The sequence below is a fragment of the Camelus dromedarius genome, chromosome 13 (assembly GCF_036321535.1).
Source record: "Camelus dromedarius isolate mCamDro1 chromosome 13, mCamDro1.pat, whole genome shotgun sequence".
Taxonomy (NCBI): domain Eukaryota; kingdom Metazoa; phylum Chordata; class Mammalia; order Artiodactyla; family Camelidae; genus Camelus; species Camelus dromedarius.
In genome coordinates, this window is record NC_087448.1 from 9,083,935 (window position 1) to 9,111,206 (window position 27,272).

At 34.8% G+C, this 27,272-nt stretch overlaps 1 protein-coding gene across 4 annotated transcripts in view; it reads right to left on the reverse strand.

The window, feature by feature from the left end:
• Positions 1-27,272, reverse strand: part of PCCA (propionyl-CoA carboxylase subunit alpha) — a 331,849-nt gene that overhangs the window by 264,562 nt on the left and 40,015 nt on the right. For all 4 annotated transcript variants that reach the window (XM_031466271.2, XM_010986054.3, XM_031466270.2 and 1 more), the window contains exons 5-6: positions 16,907-17,020; positions 14,966-15,019 (exon numbers count right to left, since the gene is read on the reverse strand). In XM_031466271.2, coding sequence (XP_031322131.2) covers positions 14,966-15,019; positions 16,907-17,020 — 168 coding nt within the window. The remainder of the gene's footprint in view (positions 1-14,965; positions 15,020-16,906; positions 17,021-27,272) is intronic.

Sequence of the window (27,272 nt, forward strand, 5' to 3'; positions counted from 1 at the left end):
GTATAGTTTAGCTAGAAGAGCTAAATTTTCTACTTTTCAACTATTTTCTAAAAATGTATAATAACTGCTAAGCTCGGTCTTCGGGCTTAAGATGCTACTTATCAACTATACATAAAACTATTAATTTACCTAAGTTTCTTTTCTAGGTTTTAAGTTAAAATAAAATCTATATGACATCTAAGTAGTCGAACAGGATAGATTTTTTTTAATCAAATAATGCAATGGTTTTCTGGTATGATGCAATGATTTTCTGGTAGCAAAAATACATTACTACATAAAACATCAGATATTCTTAAGTGTACAATAAAAAAAGAAAACCTGAATTAAACCGAAGTCGAGTAGTATTAAGAAACTAATCTGAAAAATGTTGCTACAAGTCCCAACCACTTTTAAAACAGAATTTCACCTCTATTACACGGATCTATTCAAATAGGAAAAGGAGAAAATCCACTTTCATATTAACAATTAGCCAAAAAAAAAATTACCTTCATAGTTGAATTTTTAAAGACACACTTTCTATAAAGAGACTACTTAGTACCAAGATGAAATTTTCAGTACAATATAAAATTAAAATGTAATCAGTATGATTGGAATATTTTCTTTGGTCTCTTAGTTCTGAGAATGTTTGAAGTCTGGAGTTATTTTTACATACACTTCCTGAAGGAACTGATTTCTCTACCCTAGTGTTTTAGATCTTAAAATGTTTTGGAAATGGTAAAAACAGAAAGAATTTTCTTTTTCAAAAGAGGGTCCATGAATCTTGACAAAGGAACCAATGCAACACATGAGTATGTTTAAGAGAATACCATCTTAAAGCTCTTAAAGCTCACTTTTAGATTTTTCCTATTTTTTACTACAAAGAATTTAACTAAGATGTTTACTAAATAAAGAAACAGAAGAATTCTATAACGCCTTATCTAACTGTAAGTCTACTGGACCAAGCATCACTAAAACTAGTTAAGTCCTAATTATACAAGAGGCAATTTGCCAGTAATTGAAAAAAGCCTACAGAATTAACAAATGAATACTATCTGACACTAGAAAGCTGGCAATGGTTATAGAAGCTTTTGCCTTCTAAAACCATAATCAGAACTTAGGATGATTGATTAATCAACATTTTAACACTTCCCATCTGTACAAGTGCTCAAGGTAGTGCTTACTGTCACTTGACAAGTTGCTTAGCATGGCAAAATTTGATAATTCATGTCTTACCGAATTTTTACTGACTTGGAAGAAAATAAAACACCAATTAAAAGCAGATGTCACCTTTAATTCTAACTGGCTGACAAACTTCTAATTTTTTTACCCAATGCAGAGACAGAATGCATGTAGATGACAGTTTGGACAGTTAAACACATAAAGTCACTGATATCCCCCACAAATTTGCAAGTGATTTTCCAGAACTTAATCACAAGGGGCTTTTTTATCTGGCAAGCATCCAAATGGAATAGTTTCAGGTACTCATCTAGAAGGTAAATTTATTGTTACATTTTTGCAAAGGCTCAAAATACTGATTAGACCATTACTAAGGTAATAGTCTCAACATTCTCATCTTTACCTTCATACACATAAAAAAATTTCCAAAAACCACATTGCTCCCTTAAAACTCTAGCTAATAAAAAAACTAATATAAAGCCTTAATAAACTATGCTTAATATATCTTCATGTTTAAATGATACAAGAGCTAAGTCTGAATTTACTGTCAAAGAATAATCTGATGAGTACTGATATTTTTTCAACGTTTTTCAATACTGTATTATACTTAGTTATAAATTTACTCACTTCTGCTTCTAAACATGAATTCTGAACAAAACTCCTTAAATTCAAAAGTTTTAAAAAACACCACAAAAATAAATAAGTAGATGACAGATGACCATACAAATACACAAACGTCAATATTAACATCTTTCTCGCAATAAACCCAAATTTCAATACATATGTAAACAAACTTAAAATGTATAAAGAATTACATTTTTAACATTCTAAAGATAAGCTAGGCTAGTGTTTCCTAATGCTACCGCATCTACGCACAAAAGTAACTTGGAATAAAGTCCTGAGTTCTAAAATGCTTCATTATAATATATTAAGCTTTTCTACAAGAAGAAAACTTTTGGATTTTCCCAAACACCCCAATTTCAAAGACAATATTAACACGAGCCCTGGCCCTATGTCCAGCAACACTGACCACAGTCTCCACAGATTACCCTTGAATGATCTAAGCAGGCTTTCAAAAGCCAGAACAAGCTGGTACCAATCAGGCAAAGAGGGAAAATGAATCCCAGAAGGAATCACCACAGAGATCCCAGCCACAATCCCGGGGTCCCTAGGAGCTGTAAAGGCCTAGCAAGCCTTTGCTTGTGGCGACTCACTGCATAACAATCAGACTTGGCTTAGCAGTTAGAAGCAGGTTGATCCTCTATTGTTCACTTTCTAGGTCTATCAGAGTATTTGCACTTTAACAGAAAGTCTGCCAGGAAGAAGAATCTGAGGAAGATGAAATGGAAAGGCAGTCACATAAAGGGGATTTAAGGGAGTCGCCTACCTGTGACAACTTCTGTAGATCTCATCTTTGCACTTCCATCCTGCTTCATGCATTGCTAATCAGAGATCCACTGGAAGCTTCAGAATCAACTGAAAGGCCTGGCAGGGTATTTGGCCTTCAGTTCTTCTACTCGGTTTATTCTCTATATTCTTCAGGCTTAAAAACAACTCTTGAACAAGGGCAGCCACTCAGCAATGAAATGTAAATTACTGACATGTGCTGAAACCTGGACTTGCCACCTCTAATGAGCACATTAAAGGAAAAATGCTCACTTTTTACCGAACCCTGTGTGCACAGAAAGCCACAATTCAACATCAATTAAAAGAGCTAGCTGCAAAACAGTAACAGAGCAGCCCTGTCACCACTTTTAATACCTCATAGACCAAAAAGCTAAGACAAACATGAAATTTTTACACTTCATCGACTAAAAATGTTGTGCAAAATCGTAAACATGGTCAGCTTCAGTTAAGATTTGTGAACCACTATTTCAAAGTTTTCTTAAACTGAAAGTAAGAGCTGATAGTTTAAAAAAAAAAGTATTAACCTATTGGTTTAACTCATTAATTCAGTCAACAAATTCTAGACTTAGTGATCTAAAACTCACAAGAGACTTGGCAAGACTGAAAATTATAAAAGCTTGTCAAGAAAAAAATGATAAACCGTAATGATTTAGATCTCAGACTAAACAAAATATTTGGTTTATATGAGCAGGAATTCATATATATTGAGGCACAGGCTATTAGTCTGTTCACCATAATCTAATCTGCAATTTACAATGGAAAATTCTAGAATGAAATGAGAACAAACATCTAGGGTCTATTATTAACTTTTAAATATGATTTTCATAATTAAAAATTTAAATTTTTAATGAAAACTTCAAAGTAAATGTGGCAATAGAATGAAGGTATCATTAGTTATTTTAATTTAGTGTATGACACTTATTTTTCCAAAGAACACTATAATACAAGCAAGCACCTGTAATATTAGCATGTTTGAATAGAATTTTATCTTTTCCTGATGACCTAAAAAGTATACCAGATTCTTAAAGGCTTTAAAAAATAAATCACAACAAACACTAAACAACACGTTAAAAATCTGGTTGTTTTCTCTTTGTGTTTTTTGGCTAAATTTAAGTTTTCCATATAATGGGGTGCAGTTAAATTCCAGGTTTTTAGAAGCCTTGGGGCTTCAACAGACTTCAATAGACTTCAAACAAAAGAACTGATATCCTACTAGCATGTGATTATGAAAATCATGTTACATCTGATTCAGTTTCTCCATCTATAATTTAGAGATGATGATACCAGAGTATATACAGACTGGAAAAAAAGCACACGTGAAACCACTGTTTATACTATTTGGCAATCCCCTAAACAAGAGAATCATTAGTTCACTAGGAACCCAAGTCCTCATCCTTCTCCTATCAGAGAGACCCATTTGACAAAGTCTCCCTGTATATCCAGAAATACACCCCCCAATCCATCAGGAATCCAGTTTTTTTTTAAACCTTGAAGAAAATGTACACTTGTCCAGGTAATCTCCTCAGAGGATATAAGCATTTATCTACTTTCCAAAGGATATGTATTTCTGCTTCACTGGTTACTTTCTGACACTTCAGAGGGATTTTTCATCTTCTATCTCTTCTTACTCCTTATCTGATATCTTTCAGTATCTGTAGTTCATCATCTCCACTGTTATTTTTAACCTCTATGAACTTCTGTTACTGTTATGACGACTCATACATCCCACTAATTAAAATTAAACTGACCAACGCATCTGAAAAGTGGGTCCTTCTACATGTGTGTGCTTGGTGGCTGATGTGGCTGCCACACACTGACTCAACCAGAACAACCACATTGCAGACTCCACCACAAACCACCACTACTAATTTCCACTGTTCTCTTTTTTCTCTATGCTTTTCTTCTTATTTCAGCTGCTTCTTTTCCCCACTTTTAGGTTTTAGGGGAAAACATTTACTTTCTACAGACACATGTTCTATAAGCTAGAGATATCAAGAGGCTTAACAAATTATAATTATAAAATTACACAATTAAAGTCTGTCAGGGAAAAAATAATGATAGGTGAGTAAAACAGAGCTGAAAATATTTTAAGGTTTTATTCTGTTTTGCTCCACAACAAGCTGTACAATCTCTTCTTCAGAACCAGCACAGCCCAGAAGGTAGGAGTATAAGCAATGCCTGGGTTGAAATCCTTGCCTGGGCACTAAGCTGTGTGAGCGACTCGCTTAAACTCACCTTCCTTTTGTTTCTTACACCTGTGAAGACAGTACTATCCACATGTAGGGCTATTAAGAAAAACAAACGCGTTAGCACATGTGGTGTGCTTGGAATAGTGCGTGACACACAATAAATACTCAAAAAAGTTGACAATTTGCTAAAGGTAGAAATCTCATCCATTAATATCATGGTCACAATCAACCTTGCTGCTTGTACTCTTATTTTATATAAATTCATTATTTCCCTTTTGTCTTTCTCTATTATTCACTTTCAAAATTGATTTTGCTTTTTAAATGGTGTGATAAAAAAAAATGATAAAAGCAGGAGTGATGAATCACAGTCTTTAAACACTATACTAATTAGTATCGGCACAAATTAAAACTCCACAGCATAAAGACTGTAAAACAAACCTACTACTAACAAATATATATGGAAGACAAAGCCACACTTTACTAAAAGTCATATACAGAAATCTAATACATGATTTTTCTCATGCAAAAGGAATTAAACAGAAAATCACAGATCTAACCAATACTTGTTAATTTTTTTAAGTAACAAAAATGTATTTCAAATTAGCTTGGTGGGAATAGCATAGAGTTTAAGCCTCCTTCTAAAAGTTAGTCTCATGCTTGGAAATGTATATAAGCAATTCCATTAAAATTGGCAAACAATTATTAATGACTGGTAAGTGGTAAACAACAGGAATTTAAAAATGAGTAAGTAGACATCCTTGACTTGTCATTTACTTATAAGACCAGGAAAGGATGTAGAAGTCAGGTGGGGAAGGGTGGTCAGAGAAGTCTTGCTCTTTCTAACTAGAATGCTCTTCTCTCTGAAATCTCAGCTTCTTAGAGAGGTTTTTTTGGCACCACCTCATCTAATCCAAAGAGGCCATCCATTTACCTCCTGGCAGTGTTTCTCCAATTTTTGGGGCCTAGAATCTCTTCACAGTTTTAAAAAACTGATGATCTCAAAGAGCTGTTAATTTTCAAAGAATAAACCCACTTAAGGCTAACAATTAGAATTAATACTTTTTTTGACAAATTAGTAAGAGTAGAAATGTTTTACATTTTTGCAAATCTCTAACATCTGGCTTAATAGAACACAGCTGAATTCTCATAACTGGTTCTGCATTCAGTCTGTTATCATAACATACATGATATAGCCACTGGAAAACTCTACTGCACAATCGTCAGAGAATGAGATGAGGGGTGGGGGAACTATTCTGAAAACAGTCTGAAAGAGTCTCAAGGATTCCCAGATGCCCCAGAACACACTGGGAACCAACATTTTATTGCATGATCCACTTGTATATTCTTTATAGCATTTGTCATGATCTGTCTTTGCTAATTCATTTATTATCTGCCTCCCTGTACTAGAAAATAACCCCATGAAAACTTAGATTCTGTCCTGTTCACTGTGAATATATCCAGTATCTAGAGCAGTGACTGGCACCTTCCTACTCGTGCCAGAAGATATGAGATAAACCTTCTATGTAAATGAAATAACGGTCTCTCTTTCATTTTTGTAATCCATCCAAAAATAGTCCACATAGATTCTTACCCTTTGCTAGATAAACTCACTTGAGTTCACCAGTTTGGCTCCTTGCAATTTGAAATCATATATGCCATCCATGAAAGGTGCTCATCCTACTATACTACATCATTTTTCCAAACTGTGCCAAGAGTTAATGAATATTCCATAAGGGCAGGAAATTAATGGTCTGACAAGGTAAGGACTTAATTTCTCAAATTCTTATTCTATTATAAACAAAACACAAAGAATCAAAATGTGATTATTTCTTTTGGCAATTAATCTGTTCTGGAGATAATCTTCTTGGTCTACTTTAATCAAGGCACATATTATAATAACAGAGCATGATAAAAGCTCTTTGAGAAATGCAGTGCTATGTAATAGTCTTAGCAGAAACAGCCTATCATCATGAGAGGTAAAGCATAAATACTCTAATATGATACCTGGAATAACAGAAGTTATTTTTTATTGCTCTAGATTAAGCCCTTTTAACAACTGGATTTTTCCTTTTCATAACTGACATTACACAGGAGTGAGTTCCCTTTTATATATCCCCTCTAGTCTAATAACCAGTTTATACACACGAGAAGGATTCTTCTTTACTGTAACTCTTTGTGGTGGCCATGCTTGAGTCAACATGTGATAAGCCAAGACGAGCTGGAAAAGGTTAATGTTTTTAGATACCACACTTTTGACTTTCATGTGGTGTCTATTCTATCAATCTTAAAGGATAAAGACAAAACATTGTTCTATTTCTCTTGATCATGAAAATATCAAGTATAAGTGATGAAGACTAAAAACAGACATTTTGATAAAAGGGGAACATTTCAAAGACAAAGGCCGATATCCCCTCATATTGGATGTGAAGGAGAGCCTCAGCGTCTCCCAAGTTTAATGTGTTCTCCAAGACAATCAAGTTAACACTGAACTCATTATATACTGTATGATATTTCACTCTTAGAACAATATAAGATTTAAAGCAGTACTTCCTCTGGGCCATATTTCTTTTGTATTTCAGCAGTCCTGTAACCAAGTCAGCCTTCTAATATCACATCATTATACAATTAATAACATCAAACACATGCTACCCTAGTGAAATATATTGACATTTTATATATTATATATAAAAATATAACTAATTCTATCCACTCAATATATTTTATATAAATTGTAGCATTCTAATAAGAAACAGCATCTGTCATTTATTAATCAAAACATTTCCTTATAAAAAATTTAAAAATTTTAAATTTCCTTATAAATAAAATATAATGGTCAAGAAATGTAACACATAATTTTTATCTAATGATTTGTTCTTATTTCTCTTAACACCTATATTCAACAAGTGTTATGTGAAGGACTGAAGAAAAATCTAAGAAAATACACACATCTGCACCCCGGCAAGGGCACACACAAATACGCCTTAAGTACACTGGAAGTGTGCACACACAAGAAAGGAATACTCTCTGCTTAGCAAAGTAATATATCACCTAGTGTGCTTTGATATGGTACCTCAAAACCTTTGTAACAATATCGTTAGATAAAGTCCAGTCCAAAAACAAAGCCTCAGCAATCATCTCATTATTTCTACCTCTTTGCTTATTTTTTCTACCTCTTTGCTCATTTTACAAAGCATGCACTTAAAAGTTTAATTTTAGAATGAATTTGGGGCAGCAAGAATCATTAACTGTATATATGTAATAGCGATAATTAATGTTACTTCATTTAATTCAACAAAATCCTCAATCTATTACCTTCACTAGGACAATACCAAAGTCTTTCCTACTAAATTCTAAGTATAGTGGTTACATACAAGTAAGCGGATAAAAGTTAATTTTAAGAGATCTCAAAGTTACTGTTTTAACCTCAAAGGGAGGAAAATCCCAGTCTCATCGAATCACAGTCTTAATTTTCTTAATGAAATCACCCCCAAACCCTACAACTCTAAATATATTTGCCTTATCTACATCCTTAAAAGACTCCCTAAAAATAAAAGACGTTTCCCTTTTCAGGTATCCACCCTAGAGTATTTCTATTCAATATCATTTTCAAATTCTTCAACAATATTTTGTTGTAGAAGCTGAACTCTAATCCAACATGTTCTCAAACATCTCAAAGGACATTCTACTAAGATAAGGGTTTTGTGAAGTTTCTTTCATAGGTGTTCATTAAGCCTTTTGAACATGATATATTTAAAGTCACAATTTAAAATATACTACAAAATTATTGTCAAAAGGATAGAGTCACCAAATTTCTCCTCTAAATTCAGGGAGACAGGATTAATTCAACAGAAAAATATCACTGAGAGGAAGACATCAGTGACTAACTTATAGCTCTACCAGCTCACTCAAGTACTTTACCTATATAAAGTCAGCAAATCCCAAGTGAAGATAGTTACTTTCGCTGGCATCCAAGACAGAAAGAAAGAAAGAAAAGAAAGAAAAGAAAGAAAGAAAGATAGAATTCTGTTTTTAGACTTTAACAATGGTACACCAATGAAGGGGGAAAAAGGAGCAGAAAGAGAATAGCTTCCACCACCAGCAAAAATAGGGGCCAGCCAAAGCTACCAATTTCAAAACAAAACAAAACATTAACAACCTAGTTAGTAGTCTAGTTCCAATTCATCTTAGAAGCACTTTTGAACATTTACCAAGAATGGGATTTACAGTTGAAGATTTTTGTTAGAAACTATACTCTCATATTCTAACTATGTGACTTCAGGCAAGGCACTTAATCTGAGATTGTTCTCTCTTCTGTAAATCATAATACATCACAGATTGTCATAAAGATTAAATGAGAATGTGGTATTCTCAAGGTAGGTGGTCTATATCTATTTTTAAGAGCCTGGGGGAAAGGAAGAAAAGTTTTGAGCCACTTCTTTTGTTATATATAAATAATATCCTACTTCAGCAAGTAAGAGTACCCTATGTAACAAATCTACAGCAAAATTCTAGCAGGCAAACACACACACACACATACACACACAGAATATAAATATGGTAGCAGTGGTAGCCTCTAGGGATTTAAACTGGGGGCTGGAGTCTAAGATGCAGAGATGGAAGAAACCTTATTTTTCAATGTTTACACGTGACTTTTTAAGATTTTACATTCCCAAAAGTCTTAAATTTTAATATAATAAAATCAAAGATCTGTGTCCAAAATGTTGAGACGAGAATATTTATGTAGTTAAAACTAGATGTCTACAAAATACAATGTAGTAACAGTTCTTAACCTTTCTTAAGCCAAGACATATATAAATAAGTCACACACAAAACAGACTTCCATGAGTTACCCAGATCACAGCACATGGACATAAAATAAGAGTTACAGACAACTTTGGGCTTACAAGGTCTACACCCTTCCTTTTTTCTCCTACTCAAAAAAGAAATTTTTTTCAAATATAAGTGACTTGGATATCATATGGATCATTTTAAATTCACTCTAAACTTTTAATTTTTTAAATACTGTTAAATAAAATCATTGGCAAACTTGCTAACTTCATAATTTTACTTATTAGTTGCCAAGTACTTATAATTCACTTCACAACTATAACATACCATGGATTACAACCTCACAACTGATGACCAGTGACCTAACAAAAGGGTTTCTTCAAATTTTTACCGACACAACGGTCATATTCCTACAACCTAATCATTCACTGCTTATGTTATTACAAAGTGGAGGAAGAGATTTCTATGGGCTTTGGCTAAGTTCCCTGTAATTATCTGGTCTTCACTGTTTGGCTTCTGGCTCTTTCCAACTGAACAGACAAGGGTACAGTATTATTTTATAGTGCTCTGTACTCATGGTCAGCCAACATAGGTCAAGCTCTAAATCTGTTACTTAACAGCATAGTGTGATTATTGGCAAGTCACTGCACCTAAGCCTCAGTTTTCTTTTTGTTAAATGGTTGCATGAATTAAATAAAATCATGTATGTCAAAGTATTCTGTAAACTACAGTACCATACATATGTGTATAATAATATAATATTAACAGAGTATTAATCTCAGGAAAAAAATCTAAACTCACAAAATATACATGAAAACTATCAGATTAATTTCCAAAAAGGCTAATTTTACCTCATTCTCAATTTAAAAAAAACTTCAACAGCTCTCCCCACCTATTAAAGCAAAATTATTCACACCTATAATGATAAGGTTACTTACCTAGTGATGCCAGACTTTGTGCCAAGTTCTTTATATACATTGTTTCTAATCTTTACAACCCTACGAGGTAGGTGTCATTCTCTTCATTTTAAAGATGAAAACAATTTTAAGCTATTTCCAAATTTTGCTATTACAATCAACCTTACAATAAACATTTTTTATGTATATCTTTGTAGGTGAATTTCTTAAGAGTGAAACTGTTGACTCAACATACACGTTTTAAATTCTGATAGATACTAACAAATTTCTGGCAAAAATGAAAAAGAAAAAAAGGGGGGCTGAAATAATTTACACTCTCAGGAACAAGACAATTTTCCTGTATGCTTGCCTACACTGCTGTTACGGCTAGTTTTTAAATGTCTGGCTAACCCAGTGGATTAAAAAAAACTAGATCTCATTATTGTTTTTGAAATAGTTACATTTCTTACCTTGCTAAAAAGCCTCCAACATAAGCTGATAAAAGAATACAATCATCAAATCTCAACTGCTTGCCACAGTTCCCTTCTCTACCCTTATATGCTGACCATTCTGGACAGAACTCTGTAGGCATACATACACATACCTTTTAAATACATGGATAAGACCCAAACATCAAACAGTAATTATTAAATCTAACATAAATTTCTCAAAAAGTTAAGTACTGTAACTTACAATCTGTGCTGCACTAAAACATGATACAATAATATGAATACATGTATATACCTAAAAACCAGAAAGATAACTAAGAAGACTATGAAATCTCTTTATACCAGTATTTCCTTTTCCCAGGAACAGATAGTTTTACTTTTCAAAGCTCTTTCGTAAACTCCAAAAGAATTTCTTTTCTTAATCCTAACAGTCCTCACAGCTTTCCATCACTGTTCCTTTACTGCTCGGAATACAAGGAGCCCACAGGGGAAATACAGAATGAAAAACAGTTTGGAAATAAAATGTTTGCTCAGCACATTAAAATTACTGAAAATTGCTATTCTTTATAAGGGTTATTTGTAGCTTTGTATTTTCCACTAATTATTTAGGTAAAAACAAACATGACATGATTTTGTTTAAATCATATACAGTAGGGATTCTATATAATCTGATCCCACTTCTTTTAAATTAAGCATAAGGAGTAATTAGCCTTGTAAAGAAAATACATAAAGTTTAGTATGCTTTTATATTTGGTTTATGGTACTTTCTAAAGCAAATAAATAGCATACATTCAGAAAAAATTCAAGAAATCATTTTATTCAAAACTAAAAACAATGTATCAGATGATAAAGAAAAACTTTTTCTACAAACAAAATAAATAATATGCTGATCTTTGAACAGCAATTAAAAAAAAAAAAACAACCAGAAATTAACGGGGAAAAAAAACTTCCATATTTGATTAAATTTCAAACATAAGATAAGGCATTAGAATAAAAGCAACATCACAGTATTAAACTTAAAAAAAATTCTTTTGCATGTTCTGCTAGTCCTTCTTGCCAAAAGTTGCCACCAACATAGCAATCACCACTATTTTAGAAATCAGATTTCCAAGAATATACCCAGTTTGGGATAATAACTATCAAATTTCTTTTTTTTCTAATTATGATGCAATCTTTTATTTATAAATTGAGACCACTGGCACTCACCTAATGCTTTCTTTTTCCCACTATTAAATATACTCCTAATAATGCTAAGCGAAATGAAGGCTCTTTATAAAGTTAAATTCAACAGAGCAACACAGCAAAGTATAGAGGTGAGAATTATTAACATAAAAATTATCAAATTTCAATGGCTGGTCACTAACCACACAATGTCGATATGGCCTAACAAAACCTGTAAGCAATTTCATTTCACTGTATTATTTTTATGAACTTGCCAGCTTTAACCAGATATTCCAAAAGGAGCATTTTAAATGGCACACTCTCATGGGAAAAGATTTTAACTATAATTAAAAATTATATCCCAAATAAGAATCCTGCCATGATGCACCAAAAAAGAGAAAAGGTTAGTTATCATCAGCTGCATATTTTCACAGTGAACAAAAACATATGGCAATATTACCTTCTAGTTACGAAACAGACCTTTTTGTGACATGAGGAAAGTTTTCCCAGAGGCTATTGTTCTATAATTCTTTATCTAATAATATTTACTTAATCCTTTCATAACATTCATTGATCTTAGTATGTAGAAATCATTAGGATATAAAACAAAAGGGAAGCAAAGACTGAGAAGACAAATCTCTTGTCTCAAGAGGAGATTAAAATACAGAAACAATTTTAACATAATATGGAAAGTGGTATATCAAATAAGAAATCCAAAAGAAGTTTAATGCTCTGGAAGACAGAAGAAAGAGATTACTTCTGACCAGAAGAACATGAAAAACTATCCTGGTAGAGGTAACATGCAAACTCTGCCTTTAACGATAGAGAATAACTAGAAATGTGGGACAAAGGGACAGGTGTGACCATTGGCGAAAGAATGATGAAAAGAATGGAACAGGAGAGAGCCAGCCACATTTGGGAGCAGCACGCAGTCTGGCTTGGCTGAGGCACAGCACTAATAAAGGAAAATGGAGGAGATAAGATCAGAGAGAAAACAAATGAGAAAGGAAGGTAGTCAAACACTTGACATTCTTTTCTCTAACATGAAACCCCTGATGGAAACAATCTTTCTTAACTTCATTTATGGAGAATTTGCACTTTATAACATTTTCTTTCCTGAACTGAAGTCATTTGTATACTTGACTTATTTTCCACAATATGACCAAGTTCCTTATGAGCAGGACCCACATCTGATTCATTTTTATATCCTTCTCAAATGCCTTAAACATAGATGCCAAACAAGCCTTTTTTAAATGATTGAATTAAATGCATCAGTGAACATACAGGCCATATCATTTCACTTCTCCTGGACCCAGATATTCACCTATACCAAGAGCTGGCAAACTTTTTCTACAAAGGGCCACACAGTAGATATTTCAGGCTTTGCAGGCTGCTTGGCCTCTGCTACAGCTACACAGCTCTGCTGTTACAAAGCACAAGCAGCCACAGACAACAGGAGAAAGAGCGTGGCTGTGTGTCAATAAAGCTGCATTTACACAAACAGGCAGCAGGCTGCACTGGCCCATGGACCACAGTTTTGAGACTCTTCATTTATACAGACTTAAATGTAACACATGATATTGTACAGATACATTTAAATGTATTATATTCAAATCATTTTCTTACATGACGGAACCTTAGCCAAAATTTCAAACAAGATATAATAACAAGGGGTATAATGGGGGGTGGGAAGAACTAGACTGGGATTTCAAAATTGTAGAATAGATAAACAAGATTATACTGTATAGCACAGGGAAATATATACAAGATCTTATGGTAGCTCACAGAGAAAAAAATGTGACAATGAATCTATATATGTTCGTGTATAACTGAAAAATCGTGCTCTACACTGGAATTTGACACAACATTGTAAAATGATTATAAATCAATAAGAAAATATTTTTAAAAAAAGGGGGGTATAAACAGGAAAACGTAGATACACTGCACAAAACCTGGTAAATCTGGACCTTTAGAATTCTTATACCTAATTTGCCCTCTCCAGACATTTGTTACTATTAGCCATCTGTGACCTTAATTCAGTTCTTCAGACTTCAGTTCGATCTTTGGCCTTAGTTTTTAATTTATAAAGTAAATTGGTTAAAACTGATCATTCTGAGCTAGAACTCTATGATCTTAAGAATTGTCCAAATTATATTTACAGATTTTAAGTGGAAATTTCATCTTCAAAGTGATGGCTGCATTCATACTTAATTTTCAATCCATGGAAGAACAAAATGTAAGCACATCACAGAAACAGGTGTAACATAGCAAAATATTAAATTAGGATAATTTTAATACCTCAGATAGTTGATCTAATGAGCTTTCGAAACCATTATTCAAAATCACATTTCAGGTTTCAGTATCATCTGGAATGGTTATAAATGCACATGGAAAATCAGTTTAATAGCAAATAAAGGTTAATCCACCTAATCAGGCTGGTGATATCAGGAGGATACTCAGACCATTAAAAAAAAAAAAAAAAAAGCTTTTCCCAAAATAGGGGCAGTAGTAAGATTTGATCTTAAGTGCCATGATATGCAATAAAAGGGAAAAAACTAGAATCTTACTTCTGGCTTCACATTCCAGGTTCATGGTATAAAAATTAATAAATCACTAGACTCCCTGACATATTTAGCTAAAAACTCTGAAATGTTTAATCTTACAAGTCAAAGTCCATGCAAGATATAATAAACTAGGTATCATTCATTAGATGTAATGGTGATTTTACAACTTTCCCATTTTTACTCTTCAAGGACTTGGGTTACAGAATAAAACTCTTCACTTTTCACAAACTGTTTTCAAAGAATCAGTGGGTCAATTAAAATTCTGTAATTCATCACTACACATATTAACAAAATCAACACCATTATACTGCTTTCTGAAATGTAAGTTAACAGTTTATGGTTCATTACAAACTTACCAAACATTTGGCAAATTCTTTGTTTTCTGAAAGAAATCCATAACCTGGATGTACCTTAGAAATGAAAACAAAAAGTACTTCAATTTTATCATATTGCAAAACCTTTATAATAAGCAAAACAGAGAGTGCACTCACGCATTTCTTGTTCAAGGGCTCTTCCGCAGTTACTGACTTTTCTAATGTACTGATCAGCTCTAACTCACATTCCTGAGTAGAAACCCAAATTGCAAATATTCACTTGCAGCACACTACCTCTGTCTTAACCACAATCACGGCCATCCACTACATACCTTCCTGTCCACCTGCACTTAGCTATGCTATTCAACGCAATCCAAATTCTCCCCACTTCTTCTGAGACTAACTCTGGCCACAAGTCTGAAGAATTTTCTAATGGATGGTAGGTCAAAGAATTATGTTAAAGGAAACCTTTTGCAAGAAGGATGAAAAATTCTTAATTCTCCTTTCTTTATGGTACCAGGAACTGCTACTTTCCAAAACCCTGGCTACTAAGCCAATGAACATATTTTATTCCTGATAACATTACTATACTCAGTCACCACCCAACAAACAGGTTTTGTCAAACCTAACCAAAATGGAAGTTTGGTTTTACTTTTATTTGTACTCTGAATTTATTTTTCTTCTAATATCTACTCTTCTTTCCCTCTTCACCCCACTCTGCCATTCACAACCACTTCATGCCATCCTCATTCACAAGCTACACTGCTACAATCTAACTTCTACCATCCTGGTCTAATCAAGTAACTTTTGACTCTATCACATTGGCCAAACATAAATTTAGCCACTCTATTATCAGTCAGTATTGAATATATTTTTAGGAAAATAATTTAGGAATATATTTAGAAAAATAATTTTAGGAAAAATTCTGCTATAAAAGTCAAATTCCTAGAAGTATCTACACATTTGAGATCTTTAAATGCTCGACTAAGCTTTACAAAAAAGGTACAGAATAATTTATACTACTAATCACAAGAAAAGAGTTTCACTTCAACAATTTCATTTTATACAAACATTCAAATAAAGACTGTATTCTGACAAGCTATACTTAAAAGGTTAAAAGAGTTCTACCTTCATTAACTCTGCTAATAAACTGTAAACATCTATAATATGGGCTCATGAATTCAGTTTTTTATTTAAACATGCGTCTTACGAAGACATTTCTTTCAAAAGAAATGTGAACATTAACTGAAGCACTCCAGGCTAATTGCTGGTTGGCTGTTTGCATCCAATTTTAGAGATAACACTGCATAGTTTTTAACATTATACATGTAATTAGTTCTCTGATAAAAACATACACACACACATACACAGAGAGCAACAACAGCTACAACAAAAACAAAACACTATTCTTAATGTCAGAAGCCAGTTTCTTCCTTGAATTCCACTCCATTCAAACAAAACTGGAGGTGGGGATAATTATTGATTTCTCCACGTAAGTTACGTATATTCCACAGACACTAGCAAACTAAAATGACCACCAATTCCATCATTTTTATTTTTGGAAGTATAACTAGGCATACATAATTTTTTAATGATTAAAACAGAATTTAAAACAGGATCTTCTGGATTCTGTTCATAATACAGAATTTTTTTAATGCTCTTATTACACAGAAAGGGTTAATACTCAAAACTAATTGGGATTTCTTTTTTTTTTTTTTCCCTAGCAAATTTGGAAATGAACTGAAACTGCTCCCTGGTGTGAAAGCTGAATCCAGCAGCCACCTGCAGGATCAGCGACCAACACTGCCAGATGCTACAAAGCCTTTGATTTCCAGTAGCGAATTCGGCCACATTTAACTCATGTGACATGAACTGCAACAGCATGTTCAATCATTCTTTCTTTTTTTTTTTTTTAATACAAACTCTAGCTTTTTGCTCACTACATATGAAACAGCTGCAGTAGACAGATTCATTCAGACTCACAGCTTGGGCCCTGGTTTTCTTAATGGCTTCCATGATGGCATCCATGTTGAGGTAGCTCTTACTGGTGGGAGCTGGGCCAACACAGACAGCCTCATCTGCCATTTTCACGTGAACCTGAGGAGACAAATCTCTGCATTAACAGAGCCTCCCAGCAAAAAGAACCATCTTCTTCCGCAAGTATACACAAAATTGCAAATCTGATTGTTTCGCATATTATTTATATGGTCAGATCTTTTTTCAATACACTAAAAAAACAATGTAACAAATAAGCTCAGGAACTATACTAACCATGATTTCATTTATTGCATACCTAATCCACTGTCTAACCAGATAATTTCCTTAATATTCCCCACCAATTTGGTTAAGTAAAATCACAGCAAACAATTTTAGCCTCCTATTCAGTTCATCAACACATAAACCTTGTATCAAAAACTACCCTGTTGTATATAGCCCAATACTTTAATAATAAGCACTCATGCACAGTTCTAAGCAAGCTCCCCAGGAAGTGGGGATAATTAGAGAAACTGAATGAAGGGATGCAGTGAGTGTCCCTGCACAGCACCAGGTCAGCATCAGGCACAAATTAAAGCCCAGGACTAAAGAGTTCAATATCACGACACATGAGCCAGAAAATCTTGAGAATCATTTAAATACTCTCACATTTGATCCCCATTCATGTTACCTTTATTCCTAAAAGAACTGATATGTTAAGTTCTAAATCTACTCAAAACTCAGGAATATGTGCTGCATTTTTTAGACTACTCACTCCACAATGTTTCAAATCTATTTTTGCTTAGCAGAGGCTAGGCATTTTATGCAGAGTAATTTGTTTACTTCTAAAAGAAATCTGTTCTTTCAAAACGATGAAGGGATTGTTGTATTTTTGAAATGACTGTTCCTAACAGTTTTCCAGTTTAAGGAATTCAGTTTAAATTTATTTTACAAGACAGACTTTAAAACCTGGAACACATACATATACCTGAACATGTATGACCATCCTTCAAAAAGTCTAAGGTGGAAAATACTTCTGAGTATTGTTAAGTTATATTCTTTGGCTGTGAAGTAATAATTTAAGAAGCACTTTGTTTTAAATGAGGTCTATCCCAAAAAAACAAAAAACAAGGCATCTTTTAGGGAAGCTCTGAGTCCTCTTTATCAATAAATATTTTCAAACTAGGTAAAAATTATATTGTGTATTGATACCTGCCACCCAAAGGACTTACAGGTCTATATCTTAATATAAAATACTCAAATATATACAGTCTAACTTCTTTAATAATATCCATTTCAAGGAAAGGCAGCCATGCTCACAAAGGGATCCTAAATATTCCCACGTTCAAAGCAAGGCTCTCCTTTATCTCTGCCTTGCTTATTCCCAAATTCAAGTTGTTCTTCTTCCCTCAAACCAGAATGTCCTCTCTTCTATTGTCCTCTGCCCAGTTCAGTCCCTATTATTAGCAATTTTCTTACTGTAATTGTGGTTGTGGGATTTTTCCTATAAGAAAGAAATTGAATACTGTACAGTTCTTTAAAAATAATTCGTTAGCCATGTGAGAATAAAGTATTTAAAGTTAAATCCACATTTATTCTGTATATTTTACTTCCCTCCAGACACTACCTGTTACTAAAGATGAACTTAAGAGTTTCACTGTTACCCCTAGGTCTTCAGATGAATCTCCTTTAATCTGAATTCCAACAGTACTTGGTACAAATTTTGGCATTTAATCACATCCTGCCCAGCAATGTCATTTTGACTGCTTTACAGATTATGTCTGCTGCAATTTACACACTCATCGCTCTACCAGATCATAAGGTCCTGCAAGGCAAAGATTGTGTCTTAAATTTTTTAAAAATCTCTCCTAGAACAGTTTTATTGCTACAAGCTTGTAAATTCATAGATACACTTGGACCACAATTTTACTAACTTTAATTGTTAAGACACTGTCTTTGAGGTAAAAGTCTAACTAAATTAAATCTTCTCTAATCTTAGCAATACATAAGGGAGGTGAGGGTTGTATGAGGTGAGTAGGGAGGCAGAATTAAAACATATACACACATTCATGTGTATTATATGTCAAATTGTCTATAATATATATGCATCAAAAAGTAAAAAAGAGGGGAATCCTAATAGTACTTTGACTTACTTCCAGTCTTTCCTCTAAATACATTTTTGTAACCATCCTGAAAATATAATTTTGCATCCTTTTGCTTTTGAACATTATAATAGACATTTTCCCATGTTATCACAAACTCTTTGTAAACATACTATGAATCTAGCACAGAGCCTAACATATTTTAACAGATGAATAATACTGTTTGAATAAAACACTCAAATAATACATCAAAAGCAAGCTAAAACTCCTTATGGATTTTACAAAGGCAAAACATACTGCTTCTAAAGGGCTGGTTGGATTCTTTTCTTCTATTTCTCAGAAACAAACCTTACTTTAGGGTAGAAGTGTGTATTAGCATCTCAACAAGCCCACAGTCTAGCACAGGGTCAGTACTAGCAAAAATGCTAGGCAAAGCCATTAAAAAAGAAAAAATTAGAATCCTCTGCTGCTTTAGTTCCCAAGGAGATGTTTATGAGTCAACCAAGAAAGGATAGTTTAAAAAGCTTTTGAAACTCAATTTCAGTTTTGCTGTTATTGTTGTTCTCAGTGACTAAGATGATTTCTTTGGCTTAATATCACAAAACAAATTGCATTCAAGCAGTGCAGACACTCTTCTAAAGAATGACCTGTCATGATCACTTACACCGACTAGATGTATTTAAGTCTCAAAATTTCAATACCTTCAAAAATATAAATTCCTTTCTTACATATTTCAGTAGTAAAAGGAAAATAACAATCATGGAAAGTTTAAATTGATTAACTAGGATATTGCTGACAAGTTTCAAATAGAAAAATAAAAAATTTTAAGTATTAATACTAAGTTAAGCAGTCAGTCTTCACAAACTTTTCCAAAAGAAAAGTTTGTAGTAAAAGTTTTTAAAGAAGATTATTAGCTTCCTCCTCAAGCATTCAATTTCATATTTTGAAAATTTTCTGTTCTTTAAACAGAGGAAAATCACTTGTATTAGTCAGTCTTTTATTTTCCAAATGATGATCTAGCAGAACAAAGGGTGGTTTTTCAATTTACAGAAGTGAAAAAAAAAATCATCTCCCTTATTGACTTGTTGTTTAATGAATTTAAAAGCTTGGACATAAATAGGTTAAAAATTGTGCTTGAACTTTAAAACTCTGAGTTAATGGAAAATTTCATATTAGCCCATTAGATGCTTAAGACGTGACGAAAAGATAACTCTGCTTGTTCCCTATCCGTATCAAATAGGTTGCACCTTAGTTAAAAAATGGACGAGACCAGATCTGAAAGAAAGATTTTAAACACCTTCTAAACTAGTAGAGACTGAGAAAGATAGGAAAGATAAGCAGCTTTAAAGATGTTTTTTCATACTGGGAGATATTTTGATACCTATCACTCACATGGGCACTATTTACCATGTCCATGAATACCTAGATTTTCCTTCAATGCAAACAAAACACTGGGTGGAACACTATTTTTAAGACATATATTAGAAAAGCTCCTTGCCTGAGAATAGCAATGCCTCACACAATCTGGCCAGACTTCGGTATCTATCAAATCTAACCAAATTCTCTAATACTACCAACAAAAAAAATTACCCTCAAAGGCTTAAAAGTTAAAGAAATGAATGCCAACTGCATCAATCTTAATTTGAAAAACTGATAAAAAGAAAATCATTTTCAAACAATGAGAAAAAAACTCTATTTCTAAGGAAAAAAGAATTCTTCTACTTAATACAAAGTGTATAAAGTCTACAGAGACATACAAATGCCAACAGACTAGTATTCTGGTACTACCTTTCTACAAAGGCAATTTGGCCCCTAGAAAATAAAGAACTATTTTTTTTTAAATCAGTAAGTATTACATTTGCTTTGATTCTATTTTGTAAAACTACATGTGTAGCACCATAACACATTTATTCATGATTATTTTTGGACGGATGAATTAGTGACTTTACTATTTTTCTTCTGTTATAATTTATATAATTTCCAAAGTAGTAAAACCAAAAATTAAAAATTACAAGGAAAAAGAGAATAGTTTTTTGCCAGTTGCAAAACTCCCAACCCATTTTCTACAATCTTGTTTTTATATCACAAAAAGGAACTAACCCTGAATCAATCCTGAAACCAAAAGAAAAGGGTTTTTTTTTAGTCTTTGGCAGAAATGCATTTCTGAGGGTATATCGTAAATAACAAATGAATGCAAAGCAGCATGACTATATCTGTGTTCTCATACCCCTGCCCCCTGGTAGAGGTACCAATGGAGAGACAGAAGGGATGGCGGAGAAGGGAGGAGACACCAAGTATAAGAGCAAAGCCTAAGCAAAAGCAATGTGGATGAGCTGGGACCACAACAAAATGGACTGAGGGCTACAGCTAGAAAGAAAGATGTTCCCGGTCCTATCGCTGCTGCTTTCTCTGCAGCTGTGTCTGGAAGACAGTTTCTGTAAAGAAGAGCTTCAGGCAGCACAGTAATTAGGGAACAGGGGCTTTGGGGGCTCGTCCTGGACTACGTAACAAGCTTTCTTCCTATCCTTCTGTCTTTGCCTTCCTTCCTTCTTCTTTTCTTCTTTTCCTCCTTTTCTCTTTTTAAATCTTAGCTAGTATTTATTGTGTGTGTGGGAGAAGATGAGCTCTGTCCCTCCCCCATCTCCTGCCTCAACATACTTCTTAGCTCTGCCACTGCTAGTCAGAAATCTCACACTGTGAATGATTTCAGCTCAGATGTTTTTTGCTCCTTAGTTTCCACAAATTCCTTCCCTAAGGCATTTGTTCAAGTTTTTTCTAAGCTAAAACAACACTCTAAACTCTTTCTCAACTATCACTTTGCCTCTCCCAACCTTTACAACTGATCGTAACAACAGCCTTGCCCCTGCCCTTCCACACTGCAATACTGAGTTATAAATGCTTTTAAAGCCATCTCCAGAGTGTCAGTTCCTGAAAAGAGAAAATGACTGGTCTGAGAGTGTAGATTAAATTTCTGAAGAAATTTAAAATTACAGGCGTCATACCACTGTGCCAGACTGTCACTGTGCCCCAAATCCTTCATTCCCCTGCTCCTGTGGCACATGATTGCCCAGCTAAAGACCAAATTTATCAGACACTCTTACAAGTAAGTTTGTGTCACTGGGATCTGAAAGTGAAAATGTACAACATCCACATCATCTACAATTGAAACACAACTTGTTTCTCTGAATTCTGGCCATGTTCTTTCCTGTGATTTGGAACACAGATGTTGCAGCAACCAAACTCAACTCTGCAGACTAAAGCAACTTCCTAGGACAGGGGACAGCCAACTACAGTGAGGGCCAAATCAAGCCCAATGTCTATTTTTATAAATCAAGTTTTACTGGAACACAGCCATACTTATTCACTTACTTACTGTCAATGGCTTCCTTTGTGCTACGTGGCAGAGCTGAATAGTTGAGACAGAGACTGTATAGTCCCCAAACCTAATTTACAATCTGGATCTTTTTAGAAAGTTTGACACTCGGGATGGCAAAGCAACAAAGCATCAAGAACCGGCGTCCCTGGATGTCCTCTGAAACAGAGTGGCCTCCCTAACCTAAAACGGCCAGATGTTATGTAAGAGAACATTTGAAAGTCACCCTATTTGAACCGTAACATCAGTATCTATCACTTATAATAACATCTCTAATATAATCACCTCCACAAAGACTGACTCAATTCTTATTAATGAGAAGCAGATTAGTTAAATCAAAGTAGTGACTTCATCAGAACAGGCCATGTCAATCCTAGAGTTGATGAGAGTCAGAGAGGGAAGTAACCAGCAGCTGTGCATTCTGGCAGAGGCAGTACACCATGGGGCCTGAGCATCCTGAACACGCCCGTTTAACCATTGTGTGACTATTATGTACTTGCTTCCTGAGGGAGGAGCACCAGTTTGTTTGCTGCTTTGCTACAAAAGGTGCTAAATTCTTGACCCTAGTTGGCAAAAGTTTTATGAACCAACTTACTCACATCACGTGAGCAAGGCACTGCCTGCCTTTTTTTCAAACTATGTTTGCAAAAGTATCTGTGTAGCCAACAGCACTAGAAGAGAAGGGTAATGCCTCACTCTGGAGCAAAAGGCAGGGGTGCTAACATCCCATTATAAAAGATTCATTCTGCGAGAACAACCCTAAGCTCAGGGTTCGGGTCCTACAATGCAAACCACTGCATATGCAGGTATCACCTGACCCTCTTCATATCACCTGTGGGAACTGGGACTTGGGGAACCAGGGTAAAAATGCAGATACTCTGATCTTGGTACAGCTGTTGAATATCAAACTGTCCTTCATCTTTGACCAACATTCATAAAACTGTGAGAGGCTAACTTCTCAGCTTACAAGTAAAGTTTCAGACCCTTCACAGTTTCTGACAGCCCTGTGTTCCTTAACTGTGATACAACCACTAAACAGAACTATCACATGCCTCCACGGGGCTCAGGATGCTCCTGTGCTGATGCTGACGCTCCTGCTGTCTGCTTTGTTGAGAGCAGTAAACTGTCTTCCTCTGATCCATGAAGTCATGTCGTCTACTTTTGGAAATGATGGAGTTGTGACATATTTAATCCTTGCCATCTTCCATTACGTGGGGTAATTTCCTGACATGTAACTACTTTAGTGGGCTTTTTGTCATTGTTTGTTTGCGTTTGGTTTATGGTTAGTGGGGAGGAGAAAATAAAAATAAATTTCATAACTCGGAAAGTTAAAAAGAAAAAGAACTGACATCGGTTGGTAACTTCTCATGACTCATGCTGCCGGTGGGCTCACTAAATGATTATTCCAATACTCCTTTCTGGCTTGCTTCCCTCTACTACAAAAGGCTAGAAAGCAAATAAGAACACTTTCCAGACTCCTGTGCAGTTAGGGTGCATATATGCAACCTTGGGTACAGCAATCAGTCACACCTAAAGAAATGAGAGAAACGTGAGGTGGCACCCTTGCAGGCAGATAACATCTAACTGACAAGCATACAAGTAAAAGTGTTAGTTTAGGACAGCTCTAGAAGAGTTTCTGGGTCTATCCCAGAACAACACAATTGCCAAGAATAGTCAGCGGTGAAAGAGGGGTTTGTTCTTTAACAGAGTCATTCTGCCTGACTGAGTTGTCCGTGGTCTTCCGGCCCTTCTGGAGATTCTGTGAGTTACCTTATATCAGCAGCCAAACATATGGCCATGAAGACAAGAGACAACCTAGACACATATCCTATAAAATTTACAGAGATTCAATGACAAAGTGCTAGAAATGGATGGGGGTGATGGTTGCACAGTAACTGTAGATGTACTTAATGCCACTGAATTGTACAATTAAAAATGAATAATGTGGTAAATTTTGTTATGTATATTTTATAATTTTAAAAAACTTATAGTCATCACAATTTCCAGACTATCACTGACAAGCAACTGTGAAAACAATGCAGTTTTAGAGCTAATAGATATAAATAGTACCACTTAAGAAAAATTGTAACAAGGGAGGAAAAAAGAAAAAAACAGAAACAAGAAAATACCAATAATGAGAATATGGGCACAGCTCTGGCTTGTAATCATTTACCACTTACTAAAGAGAAGCTACCACATATAATTCAAGACTCTAATCATAAAGACTTAAATTTAGATATATCATATTTCTGAATATAGACTTCTGAAACAATGGAACAGAATTCTTAATAGGATTAAGAAATACTCTGCATGGTAACCAGTGTATTTTTAAGTGTTTCCAAACCATATGAATAGCTAAATGTTACTTCTAATAATTTAAATACGGATAGCTACCACCAGCATAAGATCTCAGATACCACCAGAGCCCAGCCAGAACTATCACTGCTCAATATGTGCCACTAACTGATGATACTACACAGAAAAGTGAGTCATCAAGACATTCTTAAGTTTACTTCATTTTACTTTAATTACCCAAGTAATATAATACACTAGCTTAACATAAAATTCAAAAGTTTAAGTAATACACGTAACCATTACTTTCCACCCCCTTAATGGCAACCCAGTCCCACTTTCTACCCTAAAAGAAATTATCAACAGTTTCTGCACATGTCCTTTCAGACCTACCTAAAGATTTTCATATGTATATATAGATATAAAAGTGTACAGCTTTATTTTGTGCTCAAGACTTTCTTAGCATAAACTGTAATACACTACATGTCATTCTTATAACTTGCTTAACTGCTACACAACATTCCTAATAACCTAGGTAAACCATAACTATTTAACCTTTCATCCAATAATGGATATTGTTTCCAGTTAGCAGGTATTATAAAATACAGTAAGATTCCCTGAACATGTCAATCTGTATGCATGTGCATAATTCTGCAAGAAAAAGATATGAAAGTGTATAGGTTACAAACTAATGCTTAAAAGCTTACATCAATTAACATGTCTAACAGAGATGAATTTCCCCACACCACACCATCAGTGAACATGGTTGATCTAATTTTATTAATCTAATGAAAAAAGTGATTCCTTACTGCTTTTTCTAATTTGCATTTCTCTAATTAATAATGACTTTGGGCATATTTGCATGTTTGTGAGCTAATCCGTACTTCCTATGACCATCAACCATTTTTAAATTGAATACAATAAAGATCTTATAAATAACCAAAGGTATCTTTTTTTTTATTACATATAATATCTTAACATTGTTCTTGTTCAAAATAAAGCTAACAACTCTTCTGACCATACCTCCATCCCCATTACATTTTCTCTCTCCAGTAATCACTTCTCAGGTGCATTCTTAGACCTTTGTCTATGCCAGAGGATCTCAATGGGGAATAATTTTGTTCTGCAAGACACAGCTGGCAATGTTGAGAGACAGTTTTGTTTGTCACACCTGTGGGCTGGAGGGAATGCTACTGATAGACTGGTGGACAGAGGACAAAGATACTTCGAAGCATCCCATAACGAGGACTGCCACCTATAACAAAGAATTATTTAATCCCAAATACCAATAGTGTAGGGGTAGAGGTCAGGGGTAGAGTATTTGACTGCAAAATACAACAGTGTCACTGTTGAGAACATCTGGTCTATGCTTTTATATGATGTATGTAACTATAACAATACATAATATTTTTAGTGTGGGATTTTTTAACATTAATAGTATTTTTGTATCATCTGTGTCATTCTTACAAGATCTTTTTCAGTCTTTAATATATCTTAAGAGATGTTCTGTCAATATAGAGAGATCTACCTCATTATTTTTTAACTACTAAAGAATACCAAGATATGGCCCTAACAGTTTGCCAATTAATTTTCCCTGCTGATGGAAACTTAGCGTGGAGGAATCACCCATCTGGATGATTGTAGTGACATTTCCTAAGCAGCAATCCTGTCAATTGCCCCAGGCCCCGCTTCTCACTCTGGATCTCTCTTCTGGAGCTGCTCCCTCCTTTACCACCATCCTCTCCTGCCTGTGTTATGGACTGGGGTTTTCCACTAAATGATCCCATCTGCTACCTGTCTTTCAGAAATTCCTCACCATTTCCAGGACCATACTCCTTGCTCTGTTTTACATCAAAATTCTGGTTTGTTATTTTCACTTTGGATTTTTCTTTTTAACTGTTTCCCTTCCCTGGGAATTTGGGACAGGAAGATGAAATCTGACTAATCCCATCAGCATGAACTAAAAGTCAGGACCTCTCAAATGTACTTCTTACCACAGAAAATACAGCATGTACATTTTAATTAAAAAATTAAAAAACCATAGAGAGAAGCACGATGGTGGAGTAGAAAGGCACTTGTAGCTCACCCTCTCCCCACAAATACACCAAAACTCACATCTACGGACCCAATCAGCCAACCAGAGCACCTGCCAAACTCCAACAAAACATCGCCCTCTTGGAAAGACAAAGACGCCAAAAATCTGGTAGGAGAAAAGGAAAAAAGAAAGAAGAAAAAACAAAACAGTGTAGACCGGTCCTGTGGGGAGGCAGCAGCAAAGGAGTAATAGCTTTCCTTTGCTGGGTCTCCCCACCTCCAAAGGAGAGGCCAGTGGGACGGAGGGGGAGCCTCTGAGGCTCAGATCTTCCCTGAGCACCCCTTCACCGACAGAACTAAGTTAAACGGGCACAAAGGGCCCCCATGATACCCAGCCCGAGAGGCAAGCTGGCAGCTGGGGCTGAGACAGGCTGCCCAAGCTGGGCGGAGGACTGGGGTGGCTGAACTGAGGCAGCCCCAGGGGACAGCACAGTGCTGCGTGCCGTGGCTGGGAGGGGATACAGAGCAGAACAACCTCGGTCCCCCATAAATTGCAAAAAAGCAAAGCAACAAG